This window comes from Chelonia mydas, chromosome 11 (assembly GCF_015237465.2).
Source record: "Chelonia mydas isolate rCheMyd1 chromosome 11, rCheMyd1.pri.v2, whole genome shotgun sequence".
NCBI classification, from domain to species: Eukaryota; Metazoa; Chordata; order Testudines; family Cheloniidae; genus Chelonia; species Chelonia mydas.
Window position 1 is genome coordinate 65,113,596 of NC_051251.2, and position 23,170 is coordinate 65,136,765.

The window sequence follows — 23,170 nt, forward strand, 5'->3', positions numbered from 1 at the left end:
TGTTATTTTAATTCATTCTCTGAGCTCTTCTTTTTTCAAAAATGATGCATATTTCTCCAGCCTGTTCTTTTCAAGATCTGTGGCCTATTTCCAATGTAATGCTCAAGATTAAGTCCACTGTGCTGCTTAAGACTAGTATTAGTCTTTTCATGCGGGGCACTGATGAGAGCATGGTATGGTTTCAACATGAATGTCACAAGCTTATATTCCACTGTTCCAACACAGCAATATATTTTAGCTTTTGTGCTTGTCTTTTATTTCTAGTCCATAATTTAGATCCTTTTTCAGAGAATATGATTTTATTCCAAGGTCATTTTTGCCCCAACCTCTTGCTTAATGCTACAGAGATTCGTGAGCACAATTCAGCTCATAGTTCTGTTCTACATTTTTGCAGCTAATACCCTAAAAATACTCAAAATTGCATGTCACTTAATGCATCGGCTAAAGCACACAATATGTTCAGACTCTCTTACATTTTTCTTGCTGCCTTTCTTGTGTTTTCTAACCTCCTTTCTATCATGTGAGTTTAACAAATTTATCGCAGCCTCCTTGGTTGGCCATTTGTACATATTAGAAAGTGTGAGGTGTGACCATTGACTCCTGGGTGACCCTCTTCAGTGATTCCCCAAGTCTGCCGCAGCACTTTGAATCGCTTACACCTGGTTCTTTATCCATTCCTATGCTTTATCCCATGCTATATTAACCTTTCACGCTGTAGTCCCTGCACGTTAGAGATAAGACCATCTATACAGTCAAACTTTAACTTCCCTGTTTTATCACCATCAAGCTCTAGGGTCCCGATCCAACTCCCATGGAGTCTTTACACTGACCTCAGTGTGCTCTGGATCATGCTGTAGGTGACGGTGCACTACAATTGGCCCCTATAACAAATTCAAATATTATGGAATCAGGCTTCTTTCGCCTCATCCCTAAGGGCAGTCTGAAAGATACATCCTGATATAGGCCATTATGATTTTCCTACATACCAGAACACACAGGACGACTATGGAAAAATCCACCACTATTAGTCATGTCAAAATTTGGTTTCAGATCCTTTGTTGTAGTGTTGTTAACCATGCTTTCCCCATGCGGCGGCAAAGTTGCAAGCATCGATTTGGCATGGGAACGGTAATTAGATCTCAGCTCTCAACATCTGATGCTGAAAACTTTAAGGAGCCTACAGATCAGATGTAAAGATTTAAAAGCTATGTAGTGGCAGAGATAATTGAATAGTCTTTGTTGTTACCATACAGCAAAGAAAGAAATTACACTCATAACAGCAAAGTACTTATAGTCATAACAGCAACGTTACCACGTACTTGACTGCTAATCTATCTGCTGGATTTTGTTCTCTATGATGGGTACTGTTATACCTCACCAAAGTGGCTCCTTAATTCATCTTGGCTGATGACTGACGCTCACATGAGGGCTGAATTAAAAAGGAGAGCTAATCATATTTTGTCCTACCAAAGATAATCCTTTCAGGATGGAAGGAAGACTGTGTGAGAAAACGGCTAGCTACCGTCACCTATATCTAAAACACAGAATTTCTTTCCCCAGGAGGCCTTTCATTTGGGACATGATGGCCATTCATACAAGATAACATCATTAGTGATAACTGTTGACTTTAATGGTGACCAAATGAGGCACCAAAACATAATCTAAAGTGCTGATTAACTCTTTGGTATACCTTCCTTAAGCAAGATATAACCAACTCAAACTTGGTTCTTATAACTCTCTCTCTAAAATTGTCTCCGAACCTTTGATAATGCTTGGAAGGATTCAAGGTACAGATATGTCTGAACCGAAACACAGGAGATACAACCCGCTTGAGCATTGTGGGTATTTGCAATACAAACTTGAATGCACATTTCACAGCCATATCTTGTCTTATGTTCAAAGTCTAGGCGGTGGATCTTCAGCTGCTGTGCATTCTCATAGGCAAGGGAGTTATGGCCATTTAAATCAATTAAGGTTCTTCCCTCAGATCTTTTTTGCAGATTTTGCAGATTAGGCCCATTTTTAGTTCAAGATAAGAAAATCAGTGGAAGTGAACTGTTCTCTCCCCACAATCCCTGACCAGCTGTCACTCCAATCCAGCAGCCAGGGTCTCCTAAACTGAACATATGACCCAATTGTTTTTCCTTTTCCCAGCACAAACTTTCTTTCTTATCCTTTGTTTCATAAAAGCTGAATGTGAGAATCAAGCTGGCAGTACCAGCACTTCAAAAAGTGAGCAGAAAACCAATTTATCTCAGGGCTTCTCTTTAGTCAAGCATTCCTACAACCATACAAATCAGAAGTGTCCACAGCTAGTTCTGTCCCGCAGCCAGACCTGTAACATACTGTGCAAAAATGTGTTAGTGCTCACCCATGAATCCCAGTGACAAGAAAGATCAGGTTCCCGTTGATCTTGGTACAGTTTATGAACTTGTCAATGTTGTTGGAGTCAACAGTTTGAGCGGACGTCAAACTCCCTGTGCCGATGCCATCACATGCTGCCAAAACAAGAACCCCATGAAAACAACTCGCAACAAGATTAAATGAATCAATAAATGTTTGCTCCTTATTCACCTGAGCTTTCATTTCCTCCAGGGATGGGCAGAATGGTTCTGGTAAAACAAGAATCAATTTGAGCCGTTGCCCGCCCCTCAACATGAACATGAGGACAAACTTCCGAAGGCGTGAAAAATATCGCTGAGTACTTGTGATATAGACTTTTTAGGCAGGAAGTGCCAATGGCATCTTCATTCCCTTTCACCATCCAACTGACATTCCAACTGGGCCTGGAAAGACTCTTGCCTCGTTAGCATCATTGCTTGGCTGTTGTATCTTTCATAAGGGGGCAACAGTGCTAGAAACTTCCCTACAGGGTCCTTATGGCCAGTTAATTCCAACCTTGTATGCTCTGGGGTATACATTGCCCATAGGAACATCCAGTTGCCTAGATTACACAATAAGACAACATATCTATCTACCTGCCTAACTAGGCTCTAACAGTGACAGCTATCAGCAAAGCATCTGAGCCCCTCCAAGGTGTTTAAATGACAATCAGTCATTTCTCTCCTTCTGCCCAACAGGTCAGAGTAAGCACTTGAATGGCAAATGGTGTGTACATGCACATGTGCCTATGTGGGAAAGAGGTGTCTGTTGCAGGAAAGCTATGTTGTGTAGATGAATTTTGCATTCAATTTTGAACATGGTAAGGCTAGTTGTATTGATCAGCATAAGGCAGAAGTCCTTGCATTTATCTGTTTCATGATGCCCTGTGTGGGGTAGCTGTTTGCTGATTGGACCAGATTTTATGTAGCTGTCTGGTGAGCTAGCTAGAATCTCCCCTGTTATGAAACAGGTTTGTGGTAAGGAAAATTGGCAGTATTTTGTTCCCATTGCTGCTGAAACCTCCACATAGCAAGAAGAAGCCTCAAGTCTCCCATAGACACAGAGCTGTTGGGAAGGCAAAATGACTCAGGTTTCCACCTGGAAGCTTCCTGGTGAGGCAGAGGAGGGATTTAGATATTTCATCAATGCTACTGGAGGGAAAGGAGAGGGTCTCGTCTCTCAAAGCCATTCAGAGAGGAGGCAGGAGATCTCAGGTCTCTGCTTTGAGAGAGCAGAAACCCAGCAGTTGTACGAGCAGTTTGCTGGGACATCCCACAAAGATGACAATAAAGGTAGTGAAGAATCAGGGCTTTGGAAATGGTCCTGAAAGGTTCCAACAGATACTCTTTCAAACCAGTGAACATTAACAAATTCCAACCACCACCAATAATAAAAACCTACAGGTCTATTCCACTCAAATGTCCAAAAACTATCCCTACTTTTCCCAAAGAAGAAATGTGCCTTTTGACGATATTACCATAGTCCAGCGATAATCCTGCACTACATTATCTTTTGGAATACTCTTCTCATGGCAGCCATTGTAGTTCTACTCTGTGGATGCCCAAAGGCATTTAGTACTGGATATCCTAGAACTTATTCATGAATACACTTAATTTAAAAGTAATACCCTGCTTTGCTCTACGAGAGTACAGAGTAAATTCAAGCAAGGCTATAATAAATGATAACCTACCTTTAGGACAAATGTCAGTGCAGGGTTTGCACATCTTTATACCATTTTCTTCAACCTCCATCTTGGAGCTGGGACAGGCACGTACACAAGAGCTGGAATCTACCACAAAGTTATCTGAAAGAAATAGTGCAGTGCTCAAAAACAAGCCAGTAAGTAATACTGGATCATGATTTGGGGGGTTCTGAAAATCAATATGAGTTAATTATGGCCTTGAGTATTTTAATGACGGGTAAGATTTTCAGGCGCTCCTAAGTGAGTTACGTACTTAGGAGCCTAAGTCCCACTGAAAGTTATAGAGACCGATTCTCCTCGGGGCCCATGTCACCTCTGAAAATAGGATGTAGGCACCTACGTGACGCAAACCTTTATGACAATTTTACCCAATATGATTTTGAAAAATGTTTTGAAAATATTGTCATCCCTTTTGAATCCAACTGCTGAAAATACAGCAACGGGCAGATATCTGTCTGAAGGACTTCAACAGAAGTCACATACATGCCTACAATACCCATGTGTCCTGTATATAGGGCCTTGAGAAGAAACATACTGTGGAAATAAAAACTAATGAAGAGTTGTCGATTTTAAATACCTGAAACTACCAAGAGAGAGTGAGTTATCTTAGACTTTTTGGGGGAAAATATCCTATATGCCAGCTATCTTTTGTTTCCATAGACTGCAAGTATATTGGGTACCATTTACATAATGGAGCTATTGCTGAAATCAGTGGCACTGCTCCTAGAGTATGCTACTACTCAATGTAAGTAACAGTGGAAGAATTTAGTACTTGATATTAAGAGTCACAGTTTTTAATTGTTACCACAATGATCATGGTTTTCCCCATTGCAATTATACGGAATACCACAGTAGCGGTAAATTCTACAGTGTGATAACTGCTACGATTTTAATGGTGGCCAATAAACTTGTGTAACCCACACACCTTCTGGGTGTGGTGTTCTGTCCCATCTAATGGCACTGGGGGGGGGCGGGGGGGGGGAGAGGGAGAGCGAGAGAAATACAAGTCTGCTCTACAGCTTCAGCTAACAGCCAGTTGGCTTTTAGCTCATGCGGTAGAGGCTCACGCACTAAGCTCCAGAGGTCCCAGGTTTGCTGACGACCGGGGTCTGTTGCCATTACACTTGCACTTAATTTTATGCCATGATTAGAGCTGTGCACAATATGTGCAAAAATTCTCAAGCCAACTGCAAATCAGCCTGGGGCTGAGGGTGAGGGCTTTCTGCAAACATGGGTAGATGAAACTGAATGGCTATATCATGTGTCAACCCAGCATGAAACCAGCCCTCATCCCTATAGGCCAAGAAGAAGGCCTTCCAGTTACCGGTGGAATGACACTAATCTCCACCTATTCTATAGAGGTCTTTACACTGTGCCGATCATTTTAGTATCCCTGGACTTTCCAGCAGTGCATTAAGCAATGTGACTAGTATCTGTGTCATAGTTCTTCTCTCATCCTCTCCCCAGGGGAAGAAGTGTGTGCAGGGCAGTGTGTGTGTTTTGTTTGGATTTTTGTTATGCGTGCATGTGCTCTCTCACACACACACACAGCTACATGGTTATGTGAGAGAAGGCAAGGTTAAAGAAAGGTGCCTGTCACTTAAAGAAAAAAATGAAGAGATTTGTGTTGATTCTTAGTTCCGGTAGGCACCTGAAGGCACCAAAGGTAAAGAAGTTGGATCTTAGGTACATCTGGTTGAATGAATCCTTTAGAATAATATTAATTGAAACTGCCAGAATATTATCCTTAAAACAATTAACTGCAAATGTGTGTGTCCAGCTCTCGTCCTGGGGTTTCAATGGAGGGAAGATGTTTCTGGAGTGGAATAGGAGGACCCTCTATGGGAGTGATGCTTGGTGGTCTCCCCTGTTAATTTCAGCATTCTTTTACAGTTTTATTTCCTTTAAGAAACAGACAGCTTACTTCCATCATAATGAAGATTTTAGACTAGCACACATTTTACATTTGTTTGTATCATCAAAGGATGCACAGTAACAAGATGGGGGAAAATACTGATGAAAAAACTCAGATACCCTGGCCATGGGCTCAGAATAGGAACTGGAATAGAACAGGACAGGACAGGATAGAATGCCCTTGTCAAAATATGACAGTGCTTTTCCTAATGCTTTAAGGATTGTATTCAGAATTTGTACTGTATAAAGTATCGTTATAAGTTAGAGATAACCCAAAACTGGAATAGTGGATTATTAAACTCTTGAATTTAAGAAAAAGGAGGGTTACAAAATTAATGACTCATTTCTAAATTTGGGGAAGAAGGGTCAGAACTAACTAGTCTTCATCTTTTTGGGGGAAAGAGAATATCTGAATATCCTCCTAGTTAACTAACATCTAGCATGCATATAATTTATATAAACAAGTTTTTTACTGAAACTAGAATTTCTACCTTTATAAAACCTTTTTCATTTAGTACAGATTTTCTGCTTTACTCAATAAAGGATACTTCCTAAGGTTACCAAAGCCCAAATAAGAACATAAACATAATAAGCGTTAGTCATAAAAACTGAAAGCCACTTAAGTCCCCCCCCCCGCCCCCTTGGGCCCTAGTACAGGGCATTTTTATAACAGCATCCCAAAATGTCACTCTCTTTGATTAACATATAACTTCAAGGTTTGACTGCCAAAGAGCATACCTGGAGCTATTACACAATTTACTTAGCTTTAAACTTAACATTGCCTAGCAATGGTTTCTTAATAGTGTTGTCTTCATGCGGAGTTGCACAACTTGCACTTCAATGACAGTGTGAAAAAGGCAGGCATCATGTAACTTACGTGGGCACTTTTTGACACAAAAAGCTCCGTAGGTGTATTTGGCATTGTGGTTGTGCTCCAGCTGGAAGGTGGTGGGATTGTAGACAAAAGTCTGGGGGCACTGAGTGACACATGCTCCGCTGTCGTTGAAATTCATGCAGGCCTGAAACACAAGGAAGCAAGGTTTCAGAGGGGTAGCCGTGTTAGTCTGTATCAGCAAAAAGAACGAGGGAGGACTTGTGGCACCTTAGAGACTAACAAATTTATTTGGGCATAAGCTTTCATGGGCTAAAACCCACTTCATCAGATGCATGGAGTGGAAAATACAGTAGGAAGATTATATATATATATATATATATATATATATATATATATATATATATATACACACACACACACAGAGAACATGAAAAGATGGGGGTTGCCATACCAACCCTAATGAGACAAATCAATTAAGGTAGGTTATTATAAGCAGGAGAAAAAAAACTTTTGTAGTGATCATCAGGATGGCCCATTTCAAACAGTTGACAGGAAGGTGTGAGTAACAGTAGGGGAGATAATTAGCATGAGGAAATAGTTTTCAGTTTGTGTAATGACCCATCCACTCCTAGTCTTTATTCAAGCCTAATTTGATGGTGTCCAGTTTGCAAATTAATTGCAGTTCTGCAGTTTCTCACTGGAGTCTGTTTTTGAAGTTTTCTTGTTGAAGAATTGCCACTTTTAGGTCTGTGATTGACCATGGCACCTCTGCCATGTACATTGGCCAAACCGGACTGTCTCTCGGCAAAAGAATAAATGGACACAAATCAAACTTCAAGAATTAAAACATTCAAAAGCCAGTTGGAGAATACTTCAACCTCCCTGGACACTCAGTTACAAACTCCTCATTCTTTTTACAAGAAAGCAAGTTGATCATGTCATACCTCCTTTTGAATTGACTTACTTCAGAGCAGAACCTTGACTATCCATTATCTACAAAGGCATTGTTGCAATTACAGTGGATGGGACAGATTGTTTTTTCTTTGTCTGCGTTTAACCACTTAAGTTTCTTCTTAAGATATTATTAAACATATTATTATTAAAACATGTATATGTCCAAAGCCCTGAGCAATCCGTTTTGAACCCATATGAACATTTTCAGTTTAAATGTAACTTGATGCCAGTACATCTTCTAAAAGGGAAGTCTTATTTTCTTCATTATTCTTCTTACTATTAGCAATCAACTAATGGCAAACTTGACAGGCAGTTCCAAATCTGACAACAGCATACAGCTACTTAAGCTGCTCATATCCTGGCTGAACAGACACTAACGATCTGCGCTGTAGAGGGCCAACCTTCTGATCTCTCATGGCACAGTTCAACAGGGGGACTGAAACTCCCAATTAGACAGCAATGAGGATAAGCATTTCCTTTGAGCTAGCACAGGAGGGGGTCATTTTCCTAAGTGGCAAGTGTATCCAGGTCAGTTAATTCACACACTGGGAAGGGAAAATAGGACTCAATATTCAGGCTCGACCATACATTACTGAGAGAGGACAAGGCCCTGACACATGAGGAGTCACGTGTGTGGATAAAAAGGGTAGATGAACCTAGGGAAAAAATAAATTGAATATTCAAGACTTGTACCTAGATATGTGAGAAAACACTGATTTCTCCATTCTCTACCATTCTGTATCGTGCCTATTGTATCAGTCACAGTTGATAAGAAACGCAGACAGAAAAACTCTCAAATTAGAAAAATCCTGTCTGGTTGCAAGTTTTACATGAAAGGTTTATGCAAATAATTTGGGCCAGTGGAGGTCACCCCAATTCTGCCCCAGGATCCTCCTTGTACGGTTGGCAATAGGATTGTGCCTCCCCATGTAACTTTATATATCTTCCGGCAGCCTGATGGCCTCAAAACCTCTTTGGCCTTGGTATACAGCGTTCTGGTCAGCAAATAGCCAGCTGGTTCCTCTCTCTGTCTTGTTTCTTCAAAGAGCTAGCAAGAAGGGTCACAGCCCCCATATCCAGGGAGGAACTTCAGAGCACTCCTCTCACATTCAGAAGCAGGAGGACTGGGCAAGGCTCTTCTGGCTCTGCTGCCTCGTCTAAAAGCCCTTACCTCAGTCCAGGGCCTGAGTTGCCTCAGAAGGCATCACAGAGGTGGGATGAGGATGGGGCCAGCTGGGCCAAACCTGAAGATTTCAGGAAGGGAGAAGGTAGTAATACCTTTCCCCCAGAAGACTAGAAGGGGATATATAAGTGCTGCTGAAGGGAGAGGGCCCACCTGGGAGAGTCAGGATGAAATCGTCAGACTTGCATGGAGTTCTTTGGTTCCCATGATCCTCTTGAGTTGACAAACTATCTCAGAGGTGGGCAAACTACAGCCCGCGGGCCACATCCAGCTCGTGGGAGCTTCCTGCCCGGCCCCTGAGCTCCCAGCTGAGGAGGCTAGCCCCCGGCCCCTCCCCCGCTATCCCCCCTCTCCTGCAGCCACGCCGCCATGCCACCAGTGCTCTGGCCCGCCGCTCCTGCTGGGCAGCGTGGGTGGCGTGGCTGGCTCCGGCTAGGCGGTGGGGCTGCGAGCTCTTATCGCTCTGAGTGGCATGGTAAGGGGGCGGGCAGTGGGAGGGGGGGCAGGTCGGATAAGGGGCAGGGAGTTCCGGGGGGGCAGTCAGGGGATAGGGAATGGGGGGGTTGGATAGGCATGGGAGTCCCGGGGGGGCCTGTCAGGGGTCGGGGGTGTGGACAGGGGTTGGGGAGGTCAGGGGAAAGGCAGCGGGGGGGGTTGGATAGGAGTGGGGTCCCGGGGGGGGCGGTTAGGGTCGGGGGGGATCTCAGGTGACAGGGAGCAAGGGGGTTTGGAAGCGTCGGGGGTTCTGAGGGGGGCAGTCAGGGGGCGGGAAGTGGGAGGGGGCAGATAGGGGGCGGGGGGCAAGGCCACTTGGGGAGGCACAGCCTTCCCTACCCGGCCCTCCATAGAGTTTCACAACCCCGATGTGGCCCTCGGGCCAAAAAGTTTGCCCTTCCCTGGCCTATCTAAACCGAACCTGCCATTTTTGGTTCATCAGAATCATGTATTTGAAAATAGGCTATAATTTTACAGCTCTAGCATTAATTCACCAGAATCAGTGCATTTGATTTAGTTAATTCCCAATAAAGGTAAGTTCTGTGGTTGGATCAGGCCCTAAAAGGAGAATCATGTCTCCACTCCAGATTTATTTTCACCCCAGGTCTGAGAACATCATTAAACCTGTGTGTGTGTAAATACCATGAAACAGCTATGCCACAGGATGGCTATTGGCTTGCTTTCAAAGGTGAATGCACAGATTAATGAACGCCAGTGGGCCGAGGAGGATGGGAGAACTTTTCCCAGCAACATTAAAAACATTTTTACAACAGGATATTATTACAGGCTTCGAGAGGCTGCCATAATGTGCCAAAGGGTTTCTTAATGCACCCTGAACTGTACTTTTGTTTACTAATAAAGACTAATTTACTTTGTTTCCTGAGCACATTTTCTACATCCACCGTTGTCTTAGCAAGTACGTCATCACCAGCATGACCATCCTCTGGTGATGACCTTAGTAAATGCATAATCAGAATGAGGCACACCGATGATACATTACTCAAAGAGATGACACTTTCCAGGAAGAATCTATTAAAAACCAATCTAGAAGACTCAGGAAGTTTTAATTTATTGCTGTAAAACTCTGTGTACACTCATCACTGTTTCACTAACATATGCAGAACTTACCGCACTTGTTTCTAAATGTGCCCAAGACGCATATGAAAGCAAAGCAAACAACAAAATGCATAGGGAAAACTCAAGGTGCACATCTCAATTAAAAAGGAAATATCTACATTTTCTCCAAGATGTTGATCCAATGTCCCTGCATGTCCCCCACTACAGCCCCAAAGGGTACCACTTCCATAATTGCTACAGAGAAGCTCCAGAAAAATATGAAGTGTTCAATGGCCTGTAGAAACCACATTTTCTCCTGTGCACTGTGGTGTTACAGAGATAAGACTGTAACAAATACATGGCCTCCTAACACTTCAGGAAGGATAGGTGTGTGGTTAAAGGGATAGATCGGGACTCAGAAGATATGGGATCAAGTCGTAGCTCTGCCACAGACTTCTGAAGTGGCCTTGTGCAAGTTACTTAACAAGTCCCCCAGCTGTAAAATGGGTAATAATACTTTATCTCATAGTTTGTCTAGTTAGACTGTGGGGGACAGGGACTGCCTCTTACTGGGTCTGATGGAAAGCCCACTGAAGTCAACGTAAGGGCTTCCACAGACTTCCTGTTAACTTTGAACGATGCCCACTACGTGTATTGTCAATACTGTGTTAAGTAGGTCCCCGGTCGCAGTTGGCAGCTTTAGTCGCTCGCTGCTGTAATACAAATAACGAAAATGTGATGGCTGTCACTATGCTGCACTCCAAGGCCACACAGAATTTCATAGTGGAGACAGGGACAGAACTAGACCTGTACACTGCAAAGCACAGGCCCTCACCACTAGAGCTAAAGGAGAAGATTTGTGTGCCTGTGACACAGTTGAATAGTTCTGCTTCCATCCAAGAGAGGCAAATGTACACATACATTCTAGCCAGTCCATTACTATCTATTGGGCTATAAAATGAAATATACAAGATTAGCACAGCTTATGCCATGCACAATCGTCTTTCCTTATGCTATCTGACAGAGATTTTCAAAAAGGTCTAAGAGTTCAGCTTCCATTTCCTCTGAAAACCTCACCCTGTATGCTGGTATATTAGCATAGGTTAGTTCAGAACCTAACCTGAAATTCCTAGGGAAAATTTAGGTGTGTACCCAGCTTCCACTGAAGAGAGGAACAGACTGTGTGTCTTTGTGGGGTAGTGTGATGAAGGTACATGAATCTCTTTCCTTGGTAATAGGAGCAAAGGCTGCTTTCTGAGTTACACAACTAATTGACTGCATCTGGAAAGAATTTGGCCATACTGAGAACGTCTGAGAAAATTAAGCTCCTGGTTCAGTTTTAACCCTTTTTCTTTTCGAAAGGGTGTATTGTGTGCCTTTGGATTTTAGTGAATAGGAAACAATTTTTCTTCTCTTTCTTCTAAAACGCACACCCCAGTTGAATAGGGGAATTAGTTTAAACACAGTCTGGGAAGCATAAAAAAACATTTTTAACTTAGAAGCCAAACTGTATTGTCAAACTTCAGACAAAAAAAAAAAAAAAAAGCAAAATACATTATGTGTATGTGTGTGTTATATATATAAACCCTTCAGCCCAAAATGTAATGGCAAACTCCTATAAAAATTCCCCACCATCTATAAGAGATAATTTTAGAAAAGTGAAAGATAAAAATCACATAGATTAGCATACAAATGGTTCCCAATCTGTATTTGTAAATCTCATAAATCTTTTAATGAGTAATGTAAGATGATAAGTAATGTAAATGTAATGGGAAAAATATGAAATGATAAAATGTGCAGCTAAAAGCTTGAAACGTAGAGGTAATTCAATTAAAGGTGACAAAAAATCATGAATTTCATGGATTAAAGGATAAACACTTGCACCGTGGCCGGTGGGATGAGGGAAATTAGGTAACTCCCAAACATACAAAGCAATCAGTGTCTTTAGGTCCAGAACAGCCTCCAGCGCATTCCCGATGGCAGCAGTCACTGACGTACGGCCCGTAGCAACGTCCATCGCATTGCTCTGCACACACGGTCTTTGTCACTGGAAAGGACAGAGGAATCAGCTGTCAAGAGAGAGCCATTTAAACTGGACAGGGATATTGAAAAAACAAAACAAAACAAATCAACAAAGACAATGGAGTATTAAGAAGAGAACATCTGATTCTCTATAATAACCTTTAGCCCAGGGGTCACTCATGTCCTGTGTAATATCCCACCTACAAAGGAACATGAAAATGCCCAGGCGGTAGGACAGGTGTGTCTGGATTTATGAGGATTTGTTCTCTTAACCTTGGGAAGTCAGCGCAAATCCTGAATCTCTAATTTTCAGGGCGTTAGCAAAGGTTGATGTCTGGCTAGGAAAAAACCTATTGTGATATGAATCGCTTTTAATGTGGTTTTCTGTAAAGAATGACAGGGGTATGCAACAATATTCAGAAACTCAGAGTTAGTTCAGCAAAATCATAGGGCCACATTTTGCCCTCAACAAGCACCCATGTAGACAATGCTGCTGAATGGGTCTATCAGAGCAGCATATAGGTCATGTACTGTAACACACCACATCAATTTTCTACATTTTTTGGGGGAAATGCTACACTCTAGCCTAAATTTCAGACAGAAAGGACTATATTCAGCCCTGTTGTAAGCCTTTAATGGCATTACCCTCATCTATGCCAGGGCTGAATTTGATCTAATGTGTCAGGAACCAACTGAGTATTTTCTGTTTCTCTGTACTTATGCATCACCGTGTTCTTTAAAATATAAGCAATTGTGGTGCTTAAAAGCTGCATCAACCACGGGACATTTCCTTTCCTAACTGATTTCAGTGGCACTAGGATTTAGCCCAAGGTCTTCCATGTTACCACAAAAAAAAAAAAAAAAAATCTAAATCAAACCCTGTACATTTTATTCCGTAAAGTACCAAGACCTCTTCTCCAGGTGAAAGAACTATTGGTCCACACTCATAAAACACGAGAGAAGTTTGATACTTATAAAAACAGGTACAATTCCTAATTCCTGGCGATTCAAAGTGAGCAGTCAGCAACCAGGCAGTGCTCTTCAATGTAATAGTTAGACTGAACTTACTGAACTCTGTCTACTTGAAACATGAATCTCTCTTCAATGATTCATTGTATTAAAAGGCTGTAAAAGGTGGTTTTTGGAGTTCTCAGTAAGAAATTGGAAAAGTTCACTGAGGGCTCAGTTTTATTTTTTGTAAGATGAAACGTACACTTTGCTTCTCCACAAACTCATAATGATCTTCCCTTTGTAGCCCTGCTTCTCATACTGAAGGATCCCAAAGCCCTACAGAATTGATCTGGTACATAGACTATGCACAGGAACCGCTTCATCAAAGCCGAAAATACAACCGCCTCTGGATGAAATGCAGCCCCGCTATGCAAAGGACAGAAAGTGAGAAATAGTGTTTCTGATTGAAATGGCAGATGGAATTCAGGTGGGCAGAATTTAGTAACCAAACTAGAATTTGTCCAATGTATGGGGATGAATGCTACTGCTCTGACAAACGACAGGTTGTGGTTTAAGAATGACAATACATGACTAGGACCAGAGTTTTGAGTCTCACTCAAAATACTTGAGTTTTAATTCACCTGCAGCAGTGCTGAGCTCCCTCATGACATGATGGGGCACTGGTGCAGTACTGACCGAGGCAAAAAGTGCTACCTCTTTAATCACTGGCACTGCTTCCTGAAACACATGGGTGTCTTTAGGGATAACAAGAGGCAGTGTAGTAGTGGACAGTGCACTAGACTGGGAGTCAGGAGACCTGTGTTCTAATCCCAGTGCTAACACTCACCTTGGGCAAATCACTTTACCTCTGTTTCCCTTCACATATTTTGTCTACCTTGTCTCTTTATACTGCAAGCTCTCTGGTGCCACGGTCTCTCCGCATATGTCTATACAGTGCAATGGAGCCTCTAAATTGGCTTCTAAGTGTTAACGTGGTACAAATAATGCTAATCATACCAGTCACATATGAAGCTGATTAAATCCTATTTGGCTTGTGAACTATGACAGGGTCCCAGCACACCACAGTCTGGCTGTAGGACATAGTGCATAGGGACTCTGTTTAATGGGGAAAAATAGGAGACGTTAACAGTTTACAGAGAACCCTACCGACCATTAGAGGGGAACTTCAGCAAGTTCTGGTTCAAGCTGACTGTGGCGGAGGAGTAATGATGCTACACTCCTATAATTAACCTTAACTGACCACTTTGTTCTAAAGCAGTTCATTGCTTGCGAATGGAAAATATTTTTCAAGTGCTCAACAAAAAAATACCAAAACCTCCTACCAACTTTCTTCTCTACACTTATTTTAATAAATTGCTGATTTCTCATACGTAAAAAAAGTATATTTAAGGAAATACAGGATTTGTGTAGTGTAAATGAACCCATTTTTCCATGTGAAATCTCCTCGCTATCTGTTAGAACTTTAGATAATGCAAAAAACTATTTAAAGACCTTACACTTATGTATGGAATAAAGGTGTAAATAAGCAAAGAGAAGGTAAGAAGCAATCATCATTTAAGATCTAAAGGAGTAAAGTGATGCACTCAGAATAATTTTATCCATCCTGATAACTAAGACAAGCTCATGGATAGAAAATATTTTCTTTGTGACTTACGCAAACTGAATCGCAGCACAAATGGAAGATTTCTGTAAAGCAAATCCACTTACTGCCAACTTACTAGTAGAAAGAACAGACAGAGCTTATTTAAATTACTTTAAATAAACATATATCAATGCAATCTCAAAACAGATATGCAAATCAATAAATATATCTAGCACAACTGGTGATCTGCAGTACATAACCACCATACTAACATGAACTGATAAGGTCTGATCCTCAGAAGGTGTAATTTAAGTCAGTGGAAGTACACTGATTTACAACAGCTGAGAATTTCCTCATATTGTACTGTGTCTGTCTTTCAATAGCATTTAATTATTCAATATATTTATTAATTGGTATATACAGATAAATAAAACTCATCAGTGTAAGTAAGTTTCCAATGAAAGCCTATCTATTTTACTATAGTCTGAAAGTTTGGTACAATGTTAACTCCCATGTGAATATTGGTACCTTCAACTCATTTTAACAAAAAATTCACTACAAATGTGACTCTTAGTGCTCTGTTTAAAGCACGTAGCACACATGTGGGTGATGTAAAATAATAAGGAATGATTGTAATAAACACTCCAAGGTGTTATAGGTAGGAATGGGAGGAAGCATCAGGATAAAATAAGAAACACTGTGTGCTTAACCCTTTCAGAGCTCACTAAATCTTTTTTGTAAATTCTATAATGTATGATAATTTTTTCCCCCTCTTCATTTCTTCATGGCTTTCCAGTTTCTAGATTTGAGCTTGGGTTAGAAGCAGAAATACTGGATTTTTTCAATGCAAATCTATTCTCGCTAGATATTTGAACTGGCTGATATAAAGTAGCACCAGAAAACTAGAGAGAAACCACGATTTTAGAAAATTTACAACCTAATTTCTGAATTAAAGACATTTGATTAATTTCAGATTATAGCTTCAGAAAAGTCTCTGAAATTCTTAGATACTTATCCAAATTAAGCTGAATCTTTTGTAGGTTTATCCATCACTAGCCATAAAAAGTTTTACTACTTTATTATCAACCCACTTTTTTAAGTGAGAGAGTTGGTACTGCCACAAATTTTGCCGTATGATTAGGTTTGGTTCCAATCAATGCCCAGTTTTAAATACATGAAGGTTACTTATCTATAATCGGAGTCCTTTGAGACAGCTCTGCATATTCACATTAATGGGTACCGCCCCACCAAGCTGTGCCTTACAGTAAAAGCCTCTTCGAGCAGTGTAAACTAGAGCCCTCTCATGCCCCCCACTCCAACCCCTCCCCTCAGCATCATGATCTACTGAGGATGAGGCCAGAAAGAGGGCTGAGTGATCTCACCACCTCATTTCCTTCCACCACAAAGCCAGAGGCACAGAACAACAGGGAGTCTGACAGAGAGGGGAAGGTGGGTGGGAAGGGTGAATATGCAGAGCCATCTTGAAGAACTCCGGTTACAGGTAAGAAACCTTCATTTCTGCTTCTAGTGGCTCTGCATATTTCCACTTATGGGATAGTCTGATAAGCACTGCTGCACCTAATCTGGAGGTGGGAACAGAGTCCTCATTGACCAGAGGCTGAAGCACCGTCTTGCTGAATCCAGCACCCTCTGGCAGAAAAGCTCTGCCTTCTATGGACGCCAGTATGGCACCTATAAAAGGGATCTTTTGTGAAGGGCAGAGGATTGACTTTGGGTGGCTGAGAAAGAGTCTGAGGTCTGAAAAGAGATTGGTGGTGAAGACCATATGGTTTAACGGATCTTCATGTAAGGACGACTTTGGTAGCCAGTCCTCTAAATAGGGGTAAACAAAAATACACTCATTCCTCAGATGAGCTGCCAGCACAAAGAGACATTTTGTAAAAACTCTGGTTGCCACTGAAAGGCCAAATGAAAGACCATGTACAGAAAGTGGTGATTGCCCACCACAAATCGAAGGTACTTGCAATGATTTTGCAGAATAGAAATATGTCCTTTGCACTGAGTTGTGAACCAATCCATGACTAACAGCAAAGGAATTATGGTGGCCAGAATCCAACATGTGGAATCAAAACTTCCAAATGTATTTATTTAAATCCCTTAAATCCAGCATCAGTCAAAAAAAACAAAACAAAAAAAACAAACCCAACCCACCAATCATTTTTCTGCACCAGGGAATAAAATCCCTGGCCCCTCAGGTATTCAGGAACCTCCACAACTGCTCCTATCAGAAGTAATTTTTTCACTTCTGTGATAAGCACCACCCCAGGAGAATGGTCCCTGAAGAAGGAGGGTATGGGAGTTGGGAGGTGGCAAAATTCTTAGTTGTATGGCATAGCCCCTTTCTACAATCTCTAGAATATATTGCATCACTGTAATTTGCCTCCATTTGTTGATGAAGTGGACTAGCCTGGCTCCAAAGAAAAGGGTACATTGGTCTCATCTGACTGGCTCTCAACTCCTGATTGTCCCTTCAGAACCAATGCTTGTTATGCTGTGATGATGACGATGATAAGGAAGCAGTTTGTTTAGATTCGGATCTTGGCTTGAAAAGTCTTTTCCTACAGTGGCCCTAGGAGGATGCTGGTATTGCTGGGTCACCAAAAGATAAAACTCCTTTAGCAGAAGTAATCAAACCCAGAAAGTGAGCTGTTAATCTCAGGTCCTTCAGTTTTCCCAGCCCCTCTTCTCAATTAAAAAAAAACTGCCTTCAAAAGGAAGATCCTCCAGCTTAATTCTAGTGCCCATAGCTAGGCAGGAGAAATGAAGCCATACGTACCACCTGATGATGGTCAAAACAGACACAAGTGCTCTTGCAGCAGAGTCTGAAGCATCAACCGAGATGCTGGGTGCATGATTGGCTACATCCTGGCCCTACGTTACATTGGTTCTCACCAACATTCTTCTGTTATCAGACAAGTCTGGTAAAAACAATGTCATACTTCCCAGAGATGTAATTGGTAACAGGCCATGACCGCCTGATAATTAGCTATCCATAGCGAGGGATGATGAAGAGACTATCTTTCTCCCTAACAAATCAATCCTTTCCCCCTCTTTATCAGCTGGGGTGGGACATGATAGTCCAAATCTCACTGTGTTTCTGGAAGCAGCTACCTTGGGGACAGGGTGGCTGTGAAAGCAGGGAAGCCCCTCAGAGGGTATCTGATACAGCTTGTCAGCTTTCTTAGAAACAGGTTGGCAAGAAGCAGGGGTGGTCCACATGGATTTAGCCGGCTGTAGCAAACCATCCATAATGGATACAGATATTCTACTAGTTGTAGTAGCCCAGAGAATATCGCACACCAGGTGACAAGTCTCTTCTGCAGGCACTGCAGGAAGATTTGAAGTTGACACTATATGATCCACAAAGTTATGGAACTCCATAGTGTCCTTGGAAGGAGAGGAGGATGAAGCCACCCCCACATGTTCATCCCATGATAAATCAGGCTTATAGTCCATTTCCAAATGCTCCTGACCGAAGACAGAAGGCACCTCCTTGTCTTCTTACTCAAAAAGTGTTTAACGCATCACTGTCTGTAATGTCAACAGATTCAGAGGAGTGGAATTCAAGATTTCTGGACTGCTAAATTCTTAACAGAAGAAACATTACCTCTCCATCCACTCGGACGGTAATTAAACTCATGAGGTGGCTTCCAGTAAGGCTATGGGCCCTGGGTTGCCAGTCACCCCAACAATTAGGGTTTGGGAATATGCCTTCAGGAGGAGGACCAAAGAGTGGTATAAAGCGAACCACAGGTCTCTGTATCTGTCCTCTATCTTCCTCCTGGTAAGGATTTGAGTCTGGATCCCATATGGAATGTAATGGTGATAATAGTGGATCCAAAGGGAAGAATGGAGATCTAGATCTTTGGGGAGACCCTGCAGAGGTCCAAGGTAAAGGAAGCAAAGGATGATGCTAGGGAAGACCGACAGTGTCTTCTGGCCTCCTCCTCTTAACAGCAGATGGGGAAGATGACCTTGGAACTGGGGAAATAAGTTTCCTTTTGGAACTCCTGTGGTTTCCCACACAGAACTGACGAAGCAAAGGGAGCCGGTAGGTGAATCTGGAATATCATGGTGACAGAGTTTTCTGGAACTGAGGACATAATCGGAACCAACCAAAGAACTGACAGCGGATCTGAAAACGACATCAGATCCAACATTCCACACCACTCCATTATCCCTGGCTATGAAAGATGGAACGGCTCTCTGCCAGGAAACCATAGCATCTTGTCAGCATCTGATGGATCCAACAGTTCTGATGCATGGGAATTGGCACTGCTAACACTGCCCAGCACGGCTGTTTTTATGTCTCCCAGCCTCTTTTTCCACAACAGACAGAACCGGAGGCACTGATGGCCCAGTTTCTGACACACTGAGCAATTCCATCTTCTTGGATGCAGACGCGGAACTCAGAACCAGCCCCGGTCCCACAGATGCAAGTTTCCATTGGGGTGACTGAGTTGGGAATCACAAGGTATGGCAATGATGAGGGTGGCCGAACTCTCTCAACCTCTCTTTTGGAACAAGGGCCAATGGAGCTGACCACATGGCCCTCAGTTCGGATATCTGTAGCCTTAGAGGCTTCACTGATGGAGCCGCAAGCACTGAGTCAGACCCCACCAGGACTTGTAGACCTCCAGTCGCTTGGAGCTGCTGGTAGCAACAGGAACAGAGACTGCTGTGTTTGATTTGGGATCTGAGTCTTGATCGGGTCCAAAAGGTTTAGCCTAAAGGGCTTCCTTTAGGAAAAGGAGTTTCAAGTGAATTTTCCTATCCTGACGTGCTCTGGGATTAAAGATTCAGCAAATCCAACACCCAGTAGGCAAGTCTCCGTCTCCCAGGCACTTGAGGCACTGCATATGTTCATCAGATGCTGGGCAGACAGCTGGGCAGTTACCCCACTTCTTGAATCCTGGCTGCTTCTGTTTCTTCAGTTCCTCTATCACCTGGAACCTGTAGAAACCCGAATTCACTAACTATATGAAACGAGTTAACACAGACTATTTCTAGCAGTCAGACACTGCGACTCTGAAGAGACCGGAGCAGATTCACATTCATCCAGGCTGGCGGGGGAAGGTGGTGGGAAGGAGCACTACCCTCTGCATAGCCTTGCTCTCAGCGCACTGTGATGCTGAGGGGAGGAGCGTGAGGGGCGCGGGAGTGCTCTGACACTGCCAGAAGATGTTTTTACTGTGAGGCACCACAAAGCGGTGCAGTACCCATAAATGGCCATATGGAGAGCCCCTCAGAGAACTGCAAGAATTTAAGGGAGAGTGGGATCTGTATCTAGATCTAAGTTTGAATTTAAAGGCTGTGAAAGTTCTCCATCGTAATGTGCTGAACAGAACCTGAAATGTGAACGGTGGCAGTCGCTGGGTGACAAAGTTCAAAATCCTGAACCAACTTTTGTACCCATCCATAATTATGAGTGATCAATATCTTGTGGGGTTTGTGTTGTTGTTTTGCATCCCCGAAATATGTTGGCGAATTAAAGTGAACGAGTAACCAACCAGCCAGGCCAGCAAGGAGAATCCTGTATTCTGTGATATCTATGTCCAACAACCAAACAAAATAAACAAGAAAACAAAAGAAGAATCAACAGAACTTTGAAACAAACCAGCACAGCACTGGAGGCTAAGCCAGGAAGTGAGGCTTACAGCAATGTCACTGTACTGCTGCTGCCTCATTGCCTCCTCGGTGGGAAATCTTGCTTCAAAAAGAGGTAGGTGTTGCTAGATTCTACTTACAGGAGCCAGCTGCTGCTTGGCTCCTACGGAGTTCCCTAGAGAGTTCCCCCCTGACCCATCCCCAGGAAGTGAGATTGTCTGGGCACAGGGAGAGTGTGTTTACAAATTACTGAGGGGAATTTAAAGTTTAAAAAGCACTGCAAGGGGGTATAGAGACTTACTGGTTTTAGCTGCTTCTCAATACATCTCTTAACCCCAATATTGTGCAAGCATCCAGCTTCCACCAAGCCGCTGGCTTCGCTGCAAATTTCCAGGGGGAAAATTGTAAGTACATAACAATTATGCATTTCAACTTTATTTTTCATTATTTTTAAAAATAAGCATAATTGTACCCTCGTTTATTCCAGAAAAAGTTTAAATCTTTTTTTCCCCATTTCATTTGGGTCAACTTGTTCTTCTCTAAAAGTTTTTAACAAAGCCCTGTGGGTAAAATTTTCAAAAGCATCTTAGTAACTTAGGAGCTGAAAGTCCTGTTTTCAAAAGTGAGTTAGAGTCAGATTTTTAAAATTATGAGGGCATCTAAAATGCAAATAGACACCTACTGGGTATTTCAAAAGTGCCTAGGCACCTACATTATATTGATTTCAATGCGAGTTAAGCCCCTTTTCAAAATCCCACTAGGTGCCTATCTGCATCTTTAGACACCTAACTACCTTTAAAAATCTAGCCCTTAGCCATAGGATCTTAAGTCTCATTGGAAGTGGACAAGATTTAACCTCTTAAGGGCCAGATTTTCCAAGATATTTAGGCACCTAGTGGAATTTTCAAGAGCGCCTAAGCAGGAAAGGTGTCTGAACTGCTTAGGCTCTTTGATAATACCATAAGGTACCTAAACACCTTGGAAAATCTGGTCCTAAGTACCTAAATCACTTTTGAAAATGAGATGTAGGGTCCTAAGTCACTTTGCATTTTAAAAAAATGTTAGCCTATAGTCTTAACATTGTTCATATCCACTTATTCATATCCGCTTGTTCTTGTCAATCCATCATGGTAATCTCTACCCATATCAGCATTGCTACCTCTCATTATGTTACCATCAATTTTGCAAGATTTGGTGATTTTTTTTTAAAGCAAGTGATTAAAAAAAACCCTGATGTTCTGCTACTAAGTTCAATTCTAGCCCCCAGGGCTGCAGAGAAAAAGCTTGAAAACATTGACCACTAGGAGGCCCTCAGACCAGAAGGAAAATAAAAAGAACCTAAAATTTATTATTTAACAAAAAATCTGTCTCATAAATTTGTGCAGATTGATTCATGATTTTTGAACACTTGGGGTTAGCAGTAATATAACATAAAGTGATTCTGTCTACATGCTCTGAAAATCCCAAGCTGTTATTTTTAAAAGTCACAAGCTACAGAACACAAGGAATTATTAGTGATGCCAATGAACTAACTCAAGGGAAAGAGAGTGAGAGACAGAGAGAGCAGCAGGAAGCCAGCATTAGGAAATTGTGCCTTTTAGAAAGTAATGAAAATCAGTCTCTTATTGTTGGACCCCGGAATGGCTCTGCAACTTAGGGCCCATTTTTAATTGGATCTGCATGATTTAAAATTATACTTAAAAAAATTAGCCTAGTTGTGTTGTTGTTGAGACTGGATTGAAAAGCCTTGAAAAGCAGATCTGAGTAGTTCTAGACATATTTTTCTGAAGCTCTAAGGATTTACTACTATTTTGTATTAAACAAAAAAAAAAAACCCAGCAAATTGCATTACAGCTGAGAGTTTGAGAGCCAAAATTTCAGGCTGATGCAATTTAAAATATTGAAACTGGGAAAAAGAGGCATATACAATAACACATTATAACCTTTAACTATAGCAATGCTGTTAAAAAAAAGTTCCTTGCTCTCTCTCCATAACAATTTAACATTTTTTACAAACCTTAAAGATTTGGCTGAAACTAGCTGCAAGTAGAAAATTAACATGATTGACATAGTCAACCTAATTATACCTTGAAGCAATCTATTTACAGTGGCCTCGGGAACCTAGGCTAATAATCATGGCATTGTAAAAATCAATTGACGTGGGAATTAGATCAAAAATCACATTACAAATGGCTGGCTGTATTTGTTAACACTACGAACGTTGACTTTCTCTGAGACCCTCTTGCTGAAGTACTGACCCATGGGCCAGTTTGATAAATTGGCGGGTCTAGGTGTGATGGAGGGTTCAGCAGGAATAGGGCTGCCTCTGCTTTATTGTCTCCCACCCTTTGCAGACTCCATAGTTTGGGAAGGGTCAGTGAAAAAGCCCTACACCATCACTCCACACTAAGTACAGTTCCTGAGTTAACGGCGAGCCAATCAGCA

At 42.0% G+C, this 23,170-nt stretch overlaps 1 protein-coding gene across 6 annotated transcripts in view; it reads right to left on the reverse strand.

Moving 5' to 3' along the window:
- The window catches only part of ERBB4 (erb-b2 receptor tyrosine kinase 4), a 971,255-nt gene that overhangs the window by 236,048 nt on the left and 712,037 nt on the right, over positions 1 to 23,170 (reverse strand). For all 6 annotated transcript variants that reach the window (XM_043525750.1, XM_037912404.2, XM_043525751.1 and 3 more), the window contains exons 6-9: positions 12,450 to 12,568; positions 6,876 to 7,017; positions 4,073 to 4,186; positions 2,372 to 2,498 (exon numbers count right to left, since the gene is read on the reverse strand). In XM_043525750.1, coding sequence (XP_043381685.1) covers positions 2,372 to 2,498; positions 4,073 to 4,186; positions 6,876 to 7,017; positions 12,450 to 12,568 — 502 coding nt within the window. The remainder of the gene's footprint in view (positions 1 to 2,371; positions 2,499 to 4,072; positions 4,187 to 6,875; positions 7,018 to 12,449; positions 12,569 to 23,170) is intronic.